This window comes from Ricinus communis, chromosome 2 (assembly GCF_019578655.1).
Source record: "Ricinus communis isolate WT05 ecotype wild-type chromosome 2, ASM1957865v1, whole genome shotgun sequence".
NCBI lineage: Eukaryota > Viridiplantae > Streptophyta > Magnoliopsida > Malpighiales > Euphorbiaceae > Ricinus > Ricinus communis.
In genome coordinates, this window is record NC_063257.1 from 8,884,262 (window position 1) to 8,896,771 (window position 12,510).

The 12,510-nt window shown below is 27.6% G+C and overlaps 1 protein-coding gene across 4 annotated transcripts; it reads right to left on the bottom strand.

The window, feature by feature from the left end:
- Window positions 1–1,262: 1,262 nt before the first annotated feature.
- On the bottom strand, window positions 1,263–11,309 carry LOC8283190 (protein NRT1/ PTR FAMILY 8.2). 4 transcript variants are annotated; one of them, XM_025158285.2, is made up of 4 exons: window positions 10,595–11,309; window positions 10,343–10,509; window positions 5,421–5,887; window positions 1,263–2,420 (listed from the first exon to the last, which is right to left on the bottom strand). In XM_025158285.2, exons 1-4 carry the CDS (start codon window positions 10,689–10,691, stop codon window positions 1,589–1,591), a joined length of 1,563 nt encoding a protein of 520 aa, XP_025014053.1. In that variant the 5' UTR covers window positions 10,692–11,309; the 3' UTR covers window positions 1,263–1,588. The 4 variants fall into 4 exon arrangements, with proteins under 4 accessions (XP_025014053.1, XP_002524323.2, XP_048226487.1 ...); XM_002524277.4 differs by having other exon boundaries at window positions 10,295–10,509; window positions 10,595–11,307; XM_048370530.1 differs by lacking the exon at window positions 10,595–11,309 and adding an exon at window positions 8,753–8,871 and having other exon boundaries at window positions 10,295–10,432.
- Between the last annotated feature and the right edge of the window lie 1,201 nt (window positions 11,310–12,510).

The window sequence follows — 12,510 nt, forward strand, 5'->3', positions numbered from 1 at the left end:
TGACACAAAAGATACATAATAGGTTACGTCCTAAAAAGGAGTAAAATGTACAAGATTCACTTCTTCACGTCGGCAAAATGTAAAATTGGTTAATAATTATGTCGACTTATGTGTTTTTTACATTTTCGCAGCATTCTGATTTTTTGAATGTGTATAATTTTTAAATAAATTTCATATTAGTAAGTCAATACATTTTATAATATTAAAATATTTTTTTAATTTTATCAATTTTTTTAATTTTATATTTTATGTCTTTTTTTAAATGATATGAGTTTTTTTATGAATTTTAAATAAATATATTAATCTCATTTTAATTACTTAATTTTAATTTATTTTATTGTAATTATTAAAATTCTATTTTAAGTACTAGTTTGATCACCCTTAGTCATAGTTTGTTGGTTTATTAAGCCGTAGGAAGTCACGAAACTGTAGCAATTGAAAGGGAAAAAATTGAAATTAGATTGAAGTCACAAAAAATGAAAATATATAATTATTTATTAAAATTGGAACCGTCCTGTAAACTGCATATGATGTATAATTTTAGTTAAATTGGTCGTCTATGCATGTGTTGCATGACCGTTATTATTATTTCGATTATAAAATTAAATTTATAAATATAATTTAATTAATTATTTAATATTTAATATTGATTTATAATAATTTTAAAATAATAGCAAACTAACTAATTCTAATGTCTTTAATTTTTTGAATTTTATTTATATTATTGTATTAATAAAATATTTATTTATTAATATTATCTTTAAATTAATACTATTAATAAATTATTTTTAAAATATTTATTTATTAACTCTAATATTATATAAATTAATACTATCAATATAATTGATATTACTATTTTTTAAAATTAAAAATTATTTTAATTAAAAATTAGTTTATTAGTAAATATAATATTTAAAAATATTATTATCTAATTAGAAAACTAATTTGTTATTTAATATAATATTAAAATAAAATTAATATATTATATTTTAAAATAATTATTATTTAATTAAAAAACTAACTTATTAATAATATATTAATTTTTAGGATTAGAATGAGTGTTTAATTAGGAATATAGTTTATTAATCAAGAAATTAATAGAAAAAACCTTGAATTCTATGTGTCAAAAATAGTACACAATAAAATAAAAATTTTACATATCGAAAAATTCTTAGGTCTCATAAATTAATATATATAGAACAATGAAAAGGATAATAATAAATATAATGATATAATATATGAATAATTATGTAAAAAGGTAATTAAATATTTATCTTTCTTATAAACCATGAGTGACTTCTATTTTTATTTTATAATGATTGAATTAGTCGTTATCACACTATTTATATAATAATGCATTACATCCATCGTTTACAGTGTACAAATATTGGCCCCTCAAAGGAAATGCCAACCAAACAATATTCCAACGCATAGCAAAAAGGTCTCCAGTAAGAATATTATATGTTATCATACTGATCTATTCAAGAACATCAATCTAGTTTCGCTTGCTGGCACTCCTGATAATTTTCCTGTCGTCTTGCTGTGGTGGTGGTTCTTGCTGCCCCCCCTGCTTTTGTGTGCCTTGTAGCTACGGTGGTTCCAGCGACTGATTTTGAATGTTCTCATCATGCTGTTGGCTTTGTAAGCGCACATATGCATAGGAAACAAGAACACAGAAGTATAGATTACAACAACTGAGTATCATTAGCCACCTAAAGTATTTATCCAACCTACTATGGTTTATGGTGTCGCCAAACCAACTTGTAGATCTTATTAGAATAAAGAAAACGGTGAAAACTTTTCCAACTCCAATCAGCAAGCCATTGAATGGTTCATCAAACTGCTTCATCGATTCATCTACATGGTTACAATAGAACTCGCTAAGTCCATCTTCTGCAAGTCCAGTCATCACTCCTAACAGGAGGAACTGTGGAACTAACGAAAAGATAGTCATGGGAATCTTATAATCATCATCTTCTTCTGAATTTAATAGATTATGCTCCTTCACCACCTTGAATCTGTGAACTTCAACTTGCCAAGCAGCAATACAACACAGAATGGAGAAGAACATCCCAGCATTGATTTTCACAAGCTGGGCAGGTTGTTTCCCTTCTACTCTACATATCTTTGAGATTAGAAAATTCACTAGATATGAAGTTAAGTCTCTTGTTAGTGACTCTAAGATAAAGAAAGCAGTGATGGGGAAATCAAAGTTATCGTTAATGTAGACATCCATGCCATTGCTTTGTTCAATAAAGAAAGTACTCCCTGCCGCCTGTACCATACCGTATATGAGAAAAGTCATCCACAATGGAAGCATTGTCAACAGGCGCTTTGCATTTTTCACTTCTGCTGCTCGGCAGAGGTAATTACCTTCGACTTCTGCTTCATTTGTTTGGATAGCTGCTTTGTCCATCCACCTTCACTTATATATAATCAGTGAAACAGTGCTATAATGATAAGGAAAATGATTGGTGTAATTAAATAACGTTGTAATGACTAATCTCAGCCTAAGTCGCGCGAGCTGAGGGCGGGCTCAACTTGAGTCGCGTGGGCTAAGTGTCTGGGAGGCTCCTCATTAATGAGGTGGCACTCATCTGGTGGTCCAAAAAATGGAAATTAATCCCAGCTGTCCAAGTGTAAAAGGCCTAGTGTTGGAACATGTAAAACTCCATTTTTCTTCTAGGAAAAAGGGTTAGTCATTTTGTGTATTAGAAATTAATACATATTTTCTTTAAGAAAACAGAGAGAAAAAAAGAAAGAAAAAAATCAAACAAAACTCTTGCCATTTCATCTCTTAAGGCTTTGAGAATTAAAAACATAAAAGGGATTTGGATTACATATCTTTTCTTCTTCTACCCATTATTATTTTTTTATTTTTGATTAAAAGGTAGCCAATTGAGGGCCTAACCTAAATTTCATCTCATTTTCGTTTTAACCATCATTTTATATATTTACAGTATATTTTGTATTGATTTAAATATGTGATTCTTGAGTATTTGTTGAAGTTTTTATTTGTTTTAAGCTTTGTAAGTTGAGCTCATGCGAGTCCACTCTTGACTCGTGCTAGTCCAACTTACTCAGGCCCTAAAACACATTATTTTATTAAAACGAGGCAGTTTTGTTAATTTTTTTGATATTGTTTAGCTGAGCTCGCATTTGGCTTAATTTTATGTTGTTTATTTAGTTTTCTATGTCGTTTTAGGCGATACATTGTCGTTTGATGTCGTTTTCAGTTGTCCAGTGTTATTTTGAGTTTATATTACCTATAACTTTTTTTGCATTCCTTATCTTTTATAGTTTGTTCCTTTAATTGCAAATTTATGAGAATTTGATCCCTTTACTAACTTTCATTTTTCACAGTGACATGTTTTGATAGCCTGGATTAGGAACCCTAAGTGGTTCCTTTAGAATTAACTAGTTTTGAGGCTTTTAAAGCCAGGATTGTAATTAATTTTTCTCAAGCACTCTATTATCCTTAATCCTTTTATGGTTTTTCTTTATTCTCCTATCCTATTTTCTATGGATGTTTATTTTCATTGCATTAGGTTTCACGTCGTATATTTAAAGGATTTAAACCAATCTAGCATTTTGTATGTGATTACCTCCTATGTCAGCTTAAAATGAATCAAGCTTATCAATGTAAGCTTCTGGTGCCTTATACTTGTGTTCACCTCAAATGTTAAGATAAAATGAATCCGATACCTAAATTTAGATAATAAAATCGGACTCTAATTTGGTCACTTTCATATGCGAAGATAAAATCTAAGATACCAAAGTACACTACGCTAGGACTAGTTGAGGTGCCATTGTATCTCTTCTTTTGGCTAGTATTGCTTTGCTCACCTTGCATGCTACATAAGATAAAAAAGGTACGTGCTTTAAAATGAGTAGAAGAGACTAGATTAAGGTAACGTTATTAGGCTAGACAAAGATTCGTTTACTCTAGGCTAGGCTCATGCCTAGGCGAATAGGGGCGCTTCATAATCTTTCCTATTTGTACTTAACTTTTTGAACCTAGAATCTCTGATTTTGAGAAGGAGAAAGCTTAGGCTCTCCGTACGGTATACAAATCTGCATCCTTGCTCTCCTACTTGTCCCGATATTTCAGGTGGCAACTCAAATTTTTGGATAATCACATAATCATTGTGGTCGTCTAGGTCCTTCAATTGAACGACATTTCAAAATGAACTTAGTACGAGGAACGGTTCTACAACACAATGACGAGTCGTAAATCACTTGGGGCCAGACTTAAAAACCCTACGAAGAGCTCACAGGTACTTATTAGGATTCCAATAATATTTTATTGATATGTTAATAAATGTCAGGTTAAAGTGCCAATTTATCCCCTGAACTTGGAGTCAGAGGGCATTAGCTCATATTTTAATTTTCTGGCCAATTTACCTAATAACTTGGACAATGCTTCTAAGTTCAAGGGGCAAATTGGTATTTTAGCTAGTAGTGTCATACTTAGATGAACTTTCGGCTGGCACACCAGCAAAAAATTATCCAAATCCTAATGGGTACTGATGTTACCAAGAGTATAAGATAACAATAATGTGATTCATTTTAAGTAGGGGCTTAAGGAATAATATTTGAGGGTTATGGTAGCATTAATCTTTCATTGATGTTATAAGTGAATATTTATAAGAAAAAGTGTTAGTTATTTTCGTGTCTAAAGTGGTCCTAAAGACAATAAGGAATCGGATTTCGGTTTTAAGTAGTGTTTTATGGTTGTATGGAATGATGATTCACCTATCGAGTATTGAGTATGTTAGTGATTTAGATGGGCTATCGAGTATTGGCGCGCATAAGGATTCGTCTTTAGGCGAGTCTCCATCAGGTACCATTGATTGAAATAAAAATAATGAGTGTGGTACTAAAAAAAAATAAATTGTAGAATTGATACTATTTGGATATAAGCGGAAAAATTATACTTCAATAAGGCAATTTATCTAAAATCAAACATAACGTAAATGATGAGTGGAATGCTGACATGGAGTTCCGCTCTCCACGTCATTAAGAATTGAACGAATTTCTAGTAAGTAATGTCTCTTGTAATGTAAATTAAAATTTTGATACTAAAAGAAATTAAAATATTGATACCAATTAGATATACAGGCTAAAATTTTAGTACCAATGGAGTTATTATCCCATATAATAGATAAATTTTTAAATAAAAAATTCGAATATATCATTTATAAATATATTAGGAATAAAATTATAATCTTAATTAAAAATAACAATTGTATCGGATAAAATAGTGATAAAATTATGATTTTAAGAAAAGAAGAAGTAGATTATATATTTAAATATATATTTTAGATTAATAAAAATCCTAGGTCCAGCCAATCTAGGCTAGCTGGGATTTAATATATATCTGGCTATAAATATGAGATTAGAGAGAGAATCAGAGTTACCTTAGAATTGGATGGCAAGGAGAATGTGGTATTTCACGTCCTTGGTTCATGTAGTAGCCATCAGGCGTATCAGGAAAATCATGGCATCGTTTACGAATAGCTGCCTTGAAAACTTTATAAAGAGTAGTGACAGGACTTGTAGTTGGCCCGTGGCAATTGTACAAGCGCATCCGAGCGCCAAACAAAAACCATAAATAAGCTGCTCCCATCACTATTGCTGAAATCTTAAAGGTACTTCTCCAAGATTTTTGAGTTATTAAAAATACAGAAATTGCAGCCCCTACGAACTTTACCACATACCACCAAAATGATGAACGGGCCTCAAGTTGACTCTCATCCTGACCGGTGAATTGATCTGCAAAAAAAGCTCTGAAAGTAGGTTCTCTTCCGGCGAATCCCGATGCTACGAGCAACAGTGACACAAGTAGCAGTTTTGTCTTCTGGAAAAAATATAATAGCACCAATCCCTATACGCAATTAAGAAAAGTTACAGACACTTGCGCATGCAAGTGTTATACTTGGAAAAATAGGTGTGATATTCGGGATAAAGACCATAATAGCGACTTAAATTCCTTATGATATTTTATTTTAGTCACTAATCTTTTATCCATTTTATTTTAATTGCTCAACTTTTATTTAAATTTTCTAGTTTATTTTGATCGTTCAACTTTTATTTAGGTGGCAAAGGCACTAAAATAGTGAATATAATTAGAATGTTGACGTGTTTGAATTGTCCGATAATTATGTAACAAGTGTTTAAAGTTTAATCCTAATCGTTTTAATTCAAACCTAAACTAATTCAAATCTAAACTAAAACTAAACACCCATCACTATTATTCTCATAAACTTTTACAATATAATACTCTCTTCCTCGTTACCTACATTCTCTTCTTCATTTAAGTACTTTATATATACATGCATAATTCTATTATCACCCACATTCACCCCCATTTTGAGTAAATCAATATCAAAAGCTAAGTTTCTAAGCTCTTTACCAAATTGCATCTTTGGTAACAACTAAAAAAATCACAAAATTTCTAAGGCTAAGTTTTGCAATTGCATTCAACTCAATTCTAGATGATCTATCCGCAGAGCAACTCAACATAACCATTTATATAATATTATCAGTCAGCAAACCAAAACGGTGAATATGAATAGAAAAATACTCAAAGTTAGCTACTACAAGATGACAAATAGAAAGAAAAAATGAAGCATATTCTTCATCTTCTCTATGATGCCAATCCATTACAATAACCTTTAATAAGTTTCTTTTAGCTCGACTAGAGGCAGAACTAAAACTCAACCAAATGGGGGCTAATTTTTTTTTTTCCAAAGTATATGAAGCTAAAGTAAAATATAGAAACAGATATAAGAAAAAAAAAATTAAGAGTATGGTGAGTAAAATTAAAATTTAAGATTTTATAAGTTTTATATAATAATTAAGAAGGAATAAATAAAAATTAATTAATAATACAGGGGCTGAGATAAAAATATAAAAAGTTTTTCTGGGAGAGGGGTGGTTAATAATACATTTTCCTAAAAAATCCCTAAAACTCTATGGGTAAAAATCTAATTATCAAAAATTTTGGGGGGCCATGCCCTTCCTAGTTTTGGCCTTGAGGTCGACGGAAAAAGAGCTATCTTTTGGGGATTTTTTAGTTGACAGAATGATCAATTAGGGATTAGGTTTTCTTGGTTAATTTAGGTTGAGTTATTTTGGTGAGGTTTTGCATTTGGTTAATTTAGGTTTGAGTAAGTTTAGGATTGAGCCAAATCACAATTCATGTGGAAGTTTTTAGGTAATTAGCTATCAACAAGTATCATAACATATATAAAAGTGTAAAGAGAGGAAGGAAAAATAAATTTACTAAGATATCCTTATATATTCTTCTATTAAAATCGGTTAATGTAACCTTTTATTAATTGAGTTAATAACTAGTTAATAATTGATTAAGAATTGTAGTAATAGGACTAAAAAACTCCTTGCTAACTCTATTATGTTTCTATTAATTAGATTATTTAAATTAATTACAATAGACATGGATAGAAAGGGCTCAGTAATAGTCATTGAGTTAACTATCTATTTATTTATAGTATAATTTTAGTAGTACACAACTTTTAGCTAAAGTCCTAATTCTATTAGAATTTTATTAAGTATTTATTTATCTAGGGAAGCTTTTAGTAATAGGAAACTTTTAACTAAAGTCCTAACACTATTAGGATTTTATTGAATTAATTAATAAAAAATCATAAATATGTAATATTAAAAAAGATTATAGTTTTAGTCTCGATATCCTTTTATTTTCTTAATATGTTCGAAATTAATTACATGACAGAATTTAATTATTAGCTGGTAAAGGATTTTAGAATTTTTTTTTGAGCTACAAGAATACTAGCATTTAGGAAAATAAAAAAGTTGCACAGAGATTTAAGAATAAAGGATTATTAACAAGATTTATTATCAATACTTATTTTAAAAGAAATCATATGATATTATATTATTGACAACATTATCTAAGATGAATAATGTGATCAGAAATTAAAAGTTTAAGGCAAGGATTAAAAAAATATTAAGCTTATATAATAAATATAGGCATGATGAAACTAAAAATCTAAATCTTTATGTGTAATTACGAATTTGGTTTATTCTTTTAATTTTGATTTAAATGGTTCGATTTAGCTAATTGATTGTAATTATAGTTAAATTAAAATTTCGGTCAAAATAGGGTGACTTGCCATTATCAATAATTTACACATCATTGTCATATATATTTATACATCATGCACGAGTTATCAAAATCAGATTATAAATTAATAGAAAAGTGAATGACAAATGAAAATTATGAATAAAAAGAAGAATGAAAGATGAAATCATTTCTTTCCTCACTTTCGTCGTGATTTTATATATTTTTTTAAGAAGCAACCAATATTAGTAAAGTAAAAAAGAGATTAGTATATAGAATTAAGAGGATAGCATCCAATTTTGACTGAAATTTTAATTTAGCTATAATTACAATCAATTAGCTAAATCGAACTATGTAAATAAAAATTAAGAAAATGAACCAAATTTATAAACAAGACAATTATTTAGATTTTTAATATCATTAGAACATACATATATATATATGAAATATTGGATTTACTTTCTCTTCATGATCATTGTCTTTTTAGTAAGACACATGATTCTCATTTTACTGCTCACTTGGTCTATATTGTTGATGATGTGTTGCTTGCAAGAAATGATTTGAAAGAGGAAACTAAATAGAAGTGCTGTTTTAAGAAAACAACAACTAGAGAACATTAAGTTTCTAGTTTCCGAAGAGGAATCTGACCATTTTGTGTTGAAGGGCACCGACAATTGTTACTTCTACTTCTATCTGAATTTTTACTCATCGTCAGTATCACGTGCAGCTTCAGTCACTGTCGTTTGTCAATAAGCCCCCTATGTATCCTAGAGCAAAATATTAGAATTTCACACTTTAATAGTTGCTAGTTATTTTTCTAATTCTAATAATAATATATTGACTTATAAAATTATTAATCTTAAATTTAAACTGTTAATACTGGTAATCAGTATAAAATATATGGTTAACCGAATTTTTCAGTTTTTAATTATATTATATTTTAAATTCTTTTAATAAAATTTCTAACTTTTAGAATAATATCTCTTTTTTTAATTATTTAATAAATTAACAATAGTTATATAGTTAATATACTATTTTTCAAAGCTACCAGGCCTGTAGCTTAGTGGCTAGAGGCATTTCAACACAGAATGGATTTTAAGTTCCAGACCTTCTTCTTTTTCATCTCCTAAAAAGATTCAAAACAATAATTATATTTTAACTTTTTTAAAAATATAATTTATTAATTAATATATTATATATAATTTAGTACTAAATAAACATAAACATTACACATAATTGATAATTATAATAAATATAATGATTATACATTAATACTATATATGTTAAAAATTATAATATATATATATTCCTACCATTAATCGAACCATCGATTTTTTATATATAAATCGATTTTTTTCATTTTTTAACCTAGTTGTCATTAACTAGTAATGATATGTATTAATAATTTTTCATTAATGCATATTGATACACTCTTCTCTGTCTAAGGAGCTTCAAAACAAGAATAAATAAGTAACTTTCCGGAAATAATAAATAGGCATATATATAATCAATTAAGTAATGCATTTCTGAACACTTTACTTAAGCCCTTAGATAAACTAACTTGAGCATCCAAGGAGTTATGCAGGTATCATCCTTGACATCTCTAACTTATTTTATTTCAAATATTCAAAAAATCTCTAAGTTTGTTCATACAATTACCGGGTCAATCTGGATTGGAGGTTATGATTTTATGAAAATTAGAGTACTATTTTTAAAAAAAAATTTAATACTTAATGTTATAACTGACATAATATAAACTAAAAATAAGATATGTTAATATCTTATCATATTATACAATTAAAATTAATAAGATAAAATAATATTATAGTAAGACAAAATATAGCATAAGATATAGTTTTTAAAATTATATATATAACTATTACTGTATAAAAGATTTCTTTTAAGATCATACTTAAAAAAGTTAATAATTTATTATAATATAAATTTTATTTATTTATAATTGGTCCAAATTGAAACAGTAATTTTTAATTATTAAGTAGAAATTATTTTTATATAGAGTATCTTTGATTAGAAACAGGATGGTTGATTGTGTATTAGCACTGCATTTTGCATTGAGACCTTCAAACAAAGCAAATATGTTTCATAAGGTTGGGCTTAGAATAAATAAATAAGAATGTGTGAACATAAATAAATAAGGCTAATGAAAGAAAAGATGGATCTAATACTTACAGCGATATAAGAAGCTGTGGTGTATACGACGATTTTGAACCGACCTACCCAGGCATCAGCGACGTGAGCATTTACTATAGTAAGAATAGCTACAATCGCTTCTTGAGTGTTAACTGCAGCGGCAGATTTAGCAAGTCCCCAGTTTTCTTCTCCTATATAAATCATCAGAGAATCTACGACTGCATTTTTCACTAATCCGTGTCCGAAAACTAGACCTGATTTTGTATTTTTGAACACCGTCAAGACAAGAAGGAAGAAGATTATTCTGTATGCTCACAGTAAAGATTAGCAAAGATATACCTAAAAGGAAGAAGGCAGCCTTTGTGAAGTAGACGTAATATTTTGCCCATTTAATCGCTGCATGTCTGAGGGCAGAGATAGAAGTGAAGCCAAACATCCTGGAGCTCACTATTATATTTGATTTTTTCTTTTTCTTTTTTCTCTTCTGAACTCGTTTGCTTAAGATGATTCTTCTTTTTTCATTTTTTTTATTTTTTTTATTTTTTTAGTAGAGATGGAGGGTTCTTAGATACATCAAAGTAAAGTTTTTGGAATCCGAAATGTTGTACCTTCTATCTATCAAAATCGGCAATTTGACCCGACGGCTTCACCAAAGAGTCTGTGGCCTCTATTGTGACACCACATTCTCCTATTTGTCATGTGTATATAAGAACTTTCCTATATAAATATATACTTAATTATTAAAAAACTTAATCAATATATATTAGTTATTTATGAGTTTAATATAAATATCGATATAAACTAAGTTAAACTTTTTTTATTAATATTTATTGCATTAAGAATATTTTTAAATATTAAAAATTTTATTAAGAAAGTTACTTAAAAATATTTTAAATTATTATTTATCTCAAAATTTAATAAATAAGGGATAATTACTATTCGCTCAATGTGTGTTTTTTTTTTATTATATTATACTAGTTACCTCCTGATATTTAATATATATATTTTTTCATATTTTTGTTTTATAATTTTACACTAATAATCCCTTCCGTTATAACTTATATTAGAAAATCGTTAATTAGGTTTGGTTTTATAATATTTATCTCCTATATTTTTATATATTGCACTAAAATTTCATTGCATTTTGAAAGTCAATATAAATAAGGATCCAAATTGATAAACAAATATAATTTAATTTTCAAATTTCTTATCAAAGTTATAACTCTACTGTAATAAAATTAATAATAATAATCATTATCTATTTTATTTTAATATTTTAAAATTAAATTATGAACTTTTAATATTTTAATTAATATAAGTACTTTAAAAATATTTAAATGTTATTAGAATTTGATTATGCTAAGAATTAGAGTAATTAAAGAAAACTAATTAATTATTTTTGTATAAACACAAAAATTGATTTTTATATAAAAATTAAACAAGAAAATTTTAATATAATAAATAAACTATAAGGAAAATTTGTATATTATACTAGAGATCAAGGGGCAAACAGTATAAAACCAAACCTAGTTAATGGTTGTTTAATGAAAATTTTGACGGGTTATAAAATAAAAGAATAAAAAAAAATATTTTTTAAATATCAGGAATAACTAGTATAATATTGATAATATAAAGTAATTATCCTGATAAATAATAATAAAATATTGATAATTTTATTAATTTTTTTTGTTAAACTCATCTTACATTTATTTCTAATAAAAAAAATGACAATTACACAATCCGAGAGTAAGCCACTAGTAAAACACATGCTATTATTAGCCATTTCTTAGCCTTTGCTAACTCCTCTTTAGATCATAATCATAGAAAAAAATAAAAGAAACAAAAAAGCTTCAATTTAAAAGAACAAAGCCCAAATGCAATTATTTCACTCAACTCTCTCTCTCTCTAAAAGTAAAGCCATCAATTAACTCGTGTACTTCCATTCTCAAACCCTATCAATGCCTTAAATCACTTTTGCTTTATTTTATTTTATTTATTTGCATTTATTCACAATCAAATTCCTATGTGATTTAAGTTGATGATTATCAATTAGTCTTGATGTTATTCCAAGTTCTTTTTTTCTTTTCGTGTATATTAGTTACAATTGGTAAATGACGCTTTAGTCTGGTGATCTAATACTTAATGACGGGAATTGAGATATCAAGATCGAAATCTCTTTGCTTTAAATGTGATAGTTTATTCTTTATTTTGTAAAAAGAAATGGCTTTTGAAAAAAAGTTATGCTTTCGTACAGT

Excerpts from the sequence above, each read along its gene's own strand:
- LOC8283190 (XM_002524277.4), bottom strand. The coding sequence starts at position 10,691 with ATGTTTGGCTTCACTTCTATCTCTGCCCTCAGACATGCAGCGATTAAA. Across the intron at positions 5,888-10,294 it reads CCACAGCTTCTTATATCGCT|GGATTGGTGCTATTATATTT; the intron begins GTAAGTATTAGA and ends AATTGCGTATAG. Across the intron at positions 2,421-5,420 it reads CCTTGCCATCCAATTCTAAG|GTGGATGGACAAAGCAGCTA; the intron begins GTAACTCTGATT and ends ATATAAGTGAAG.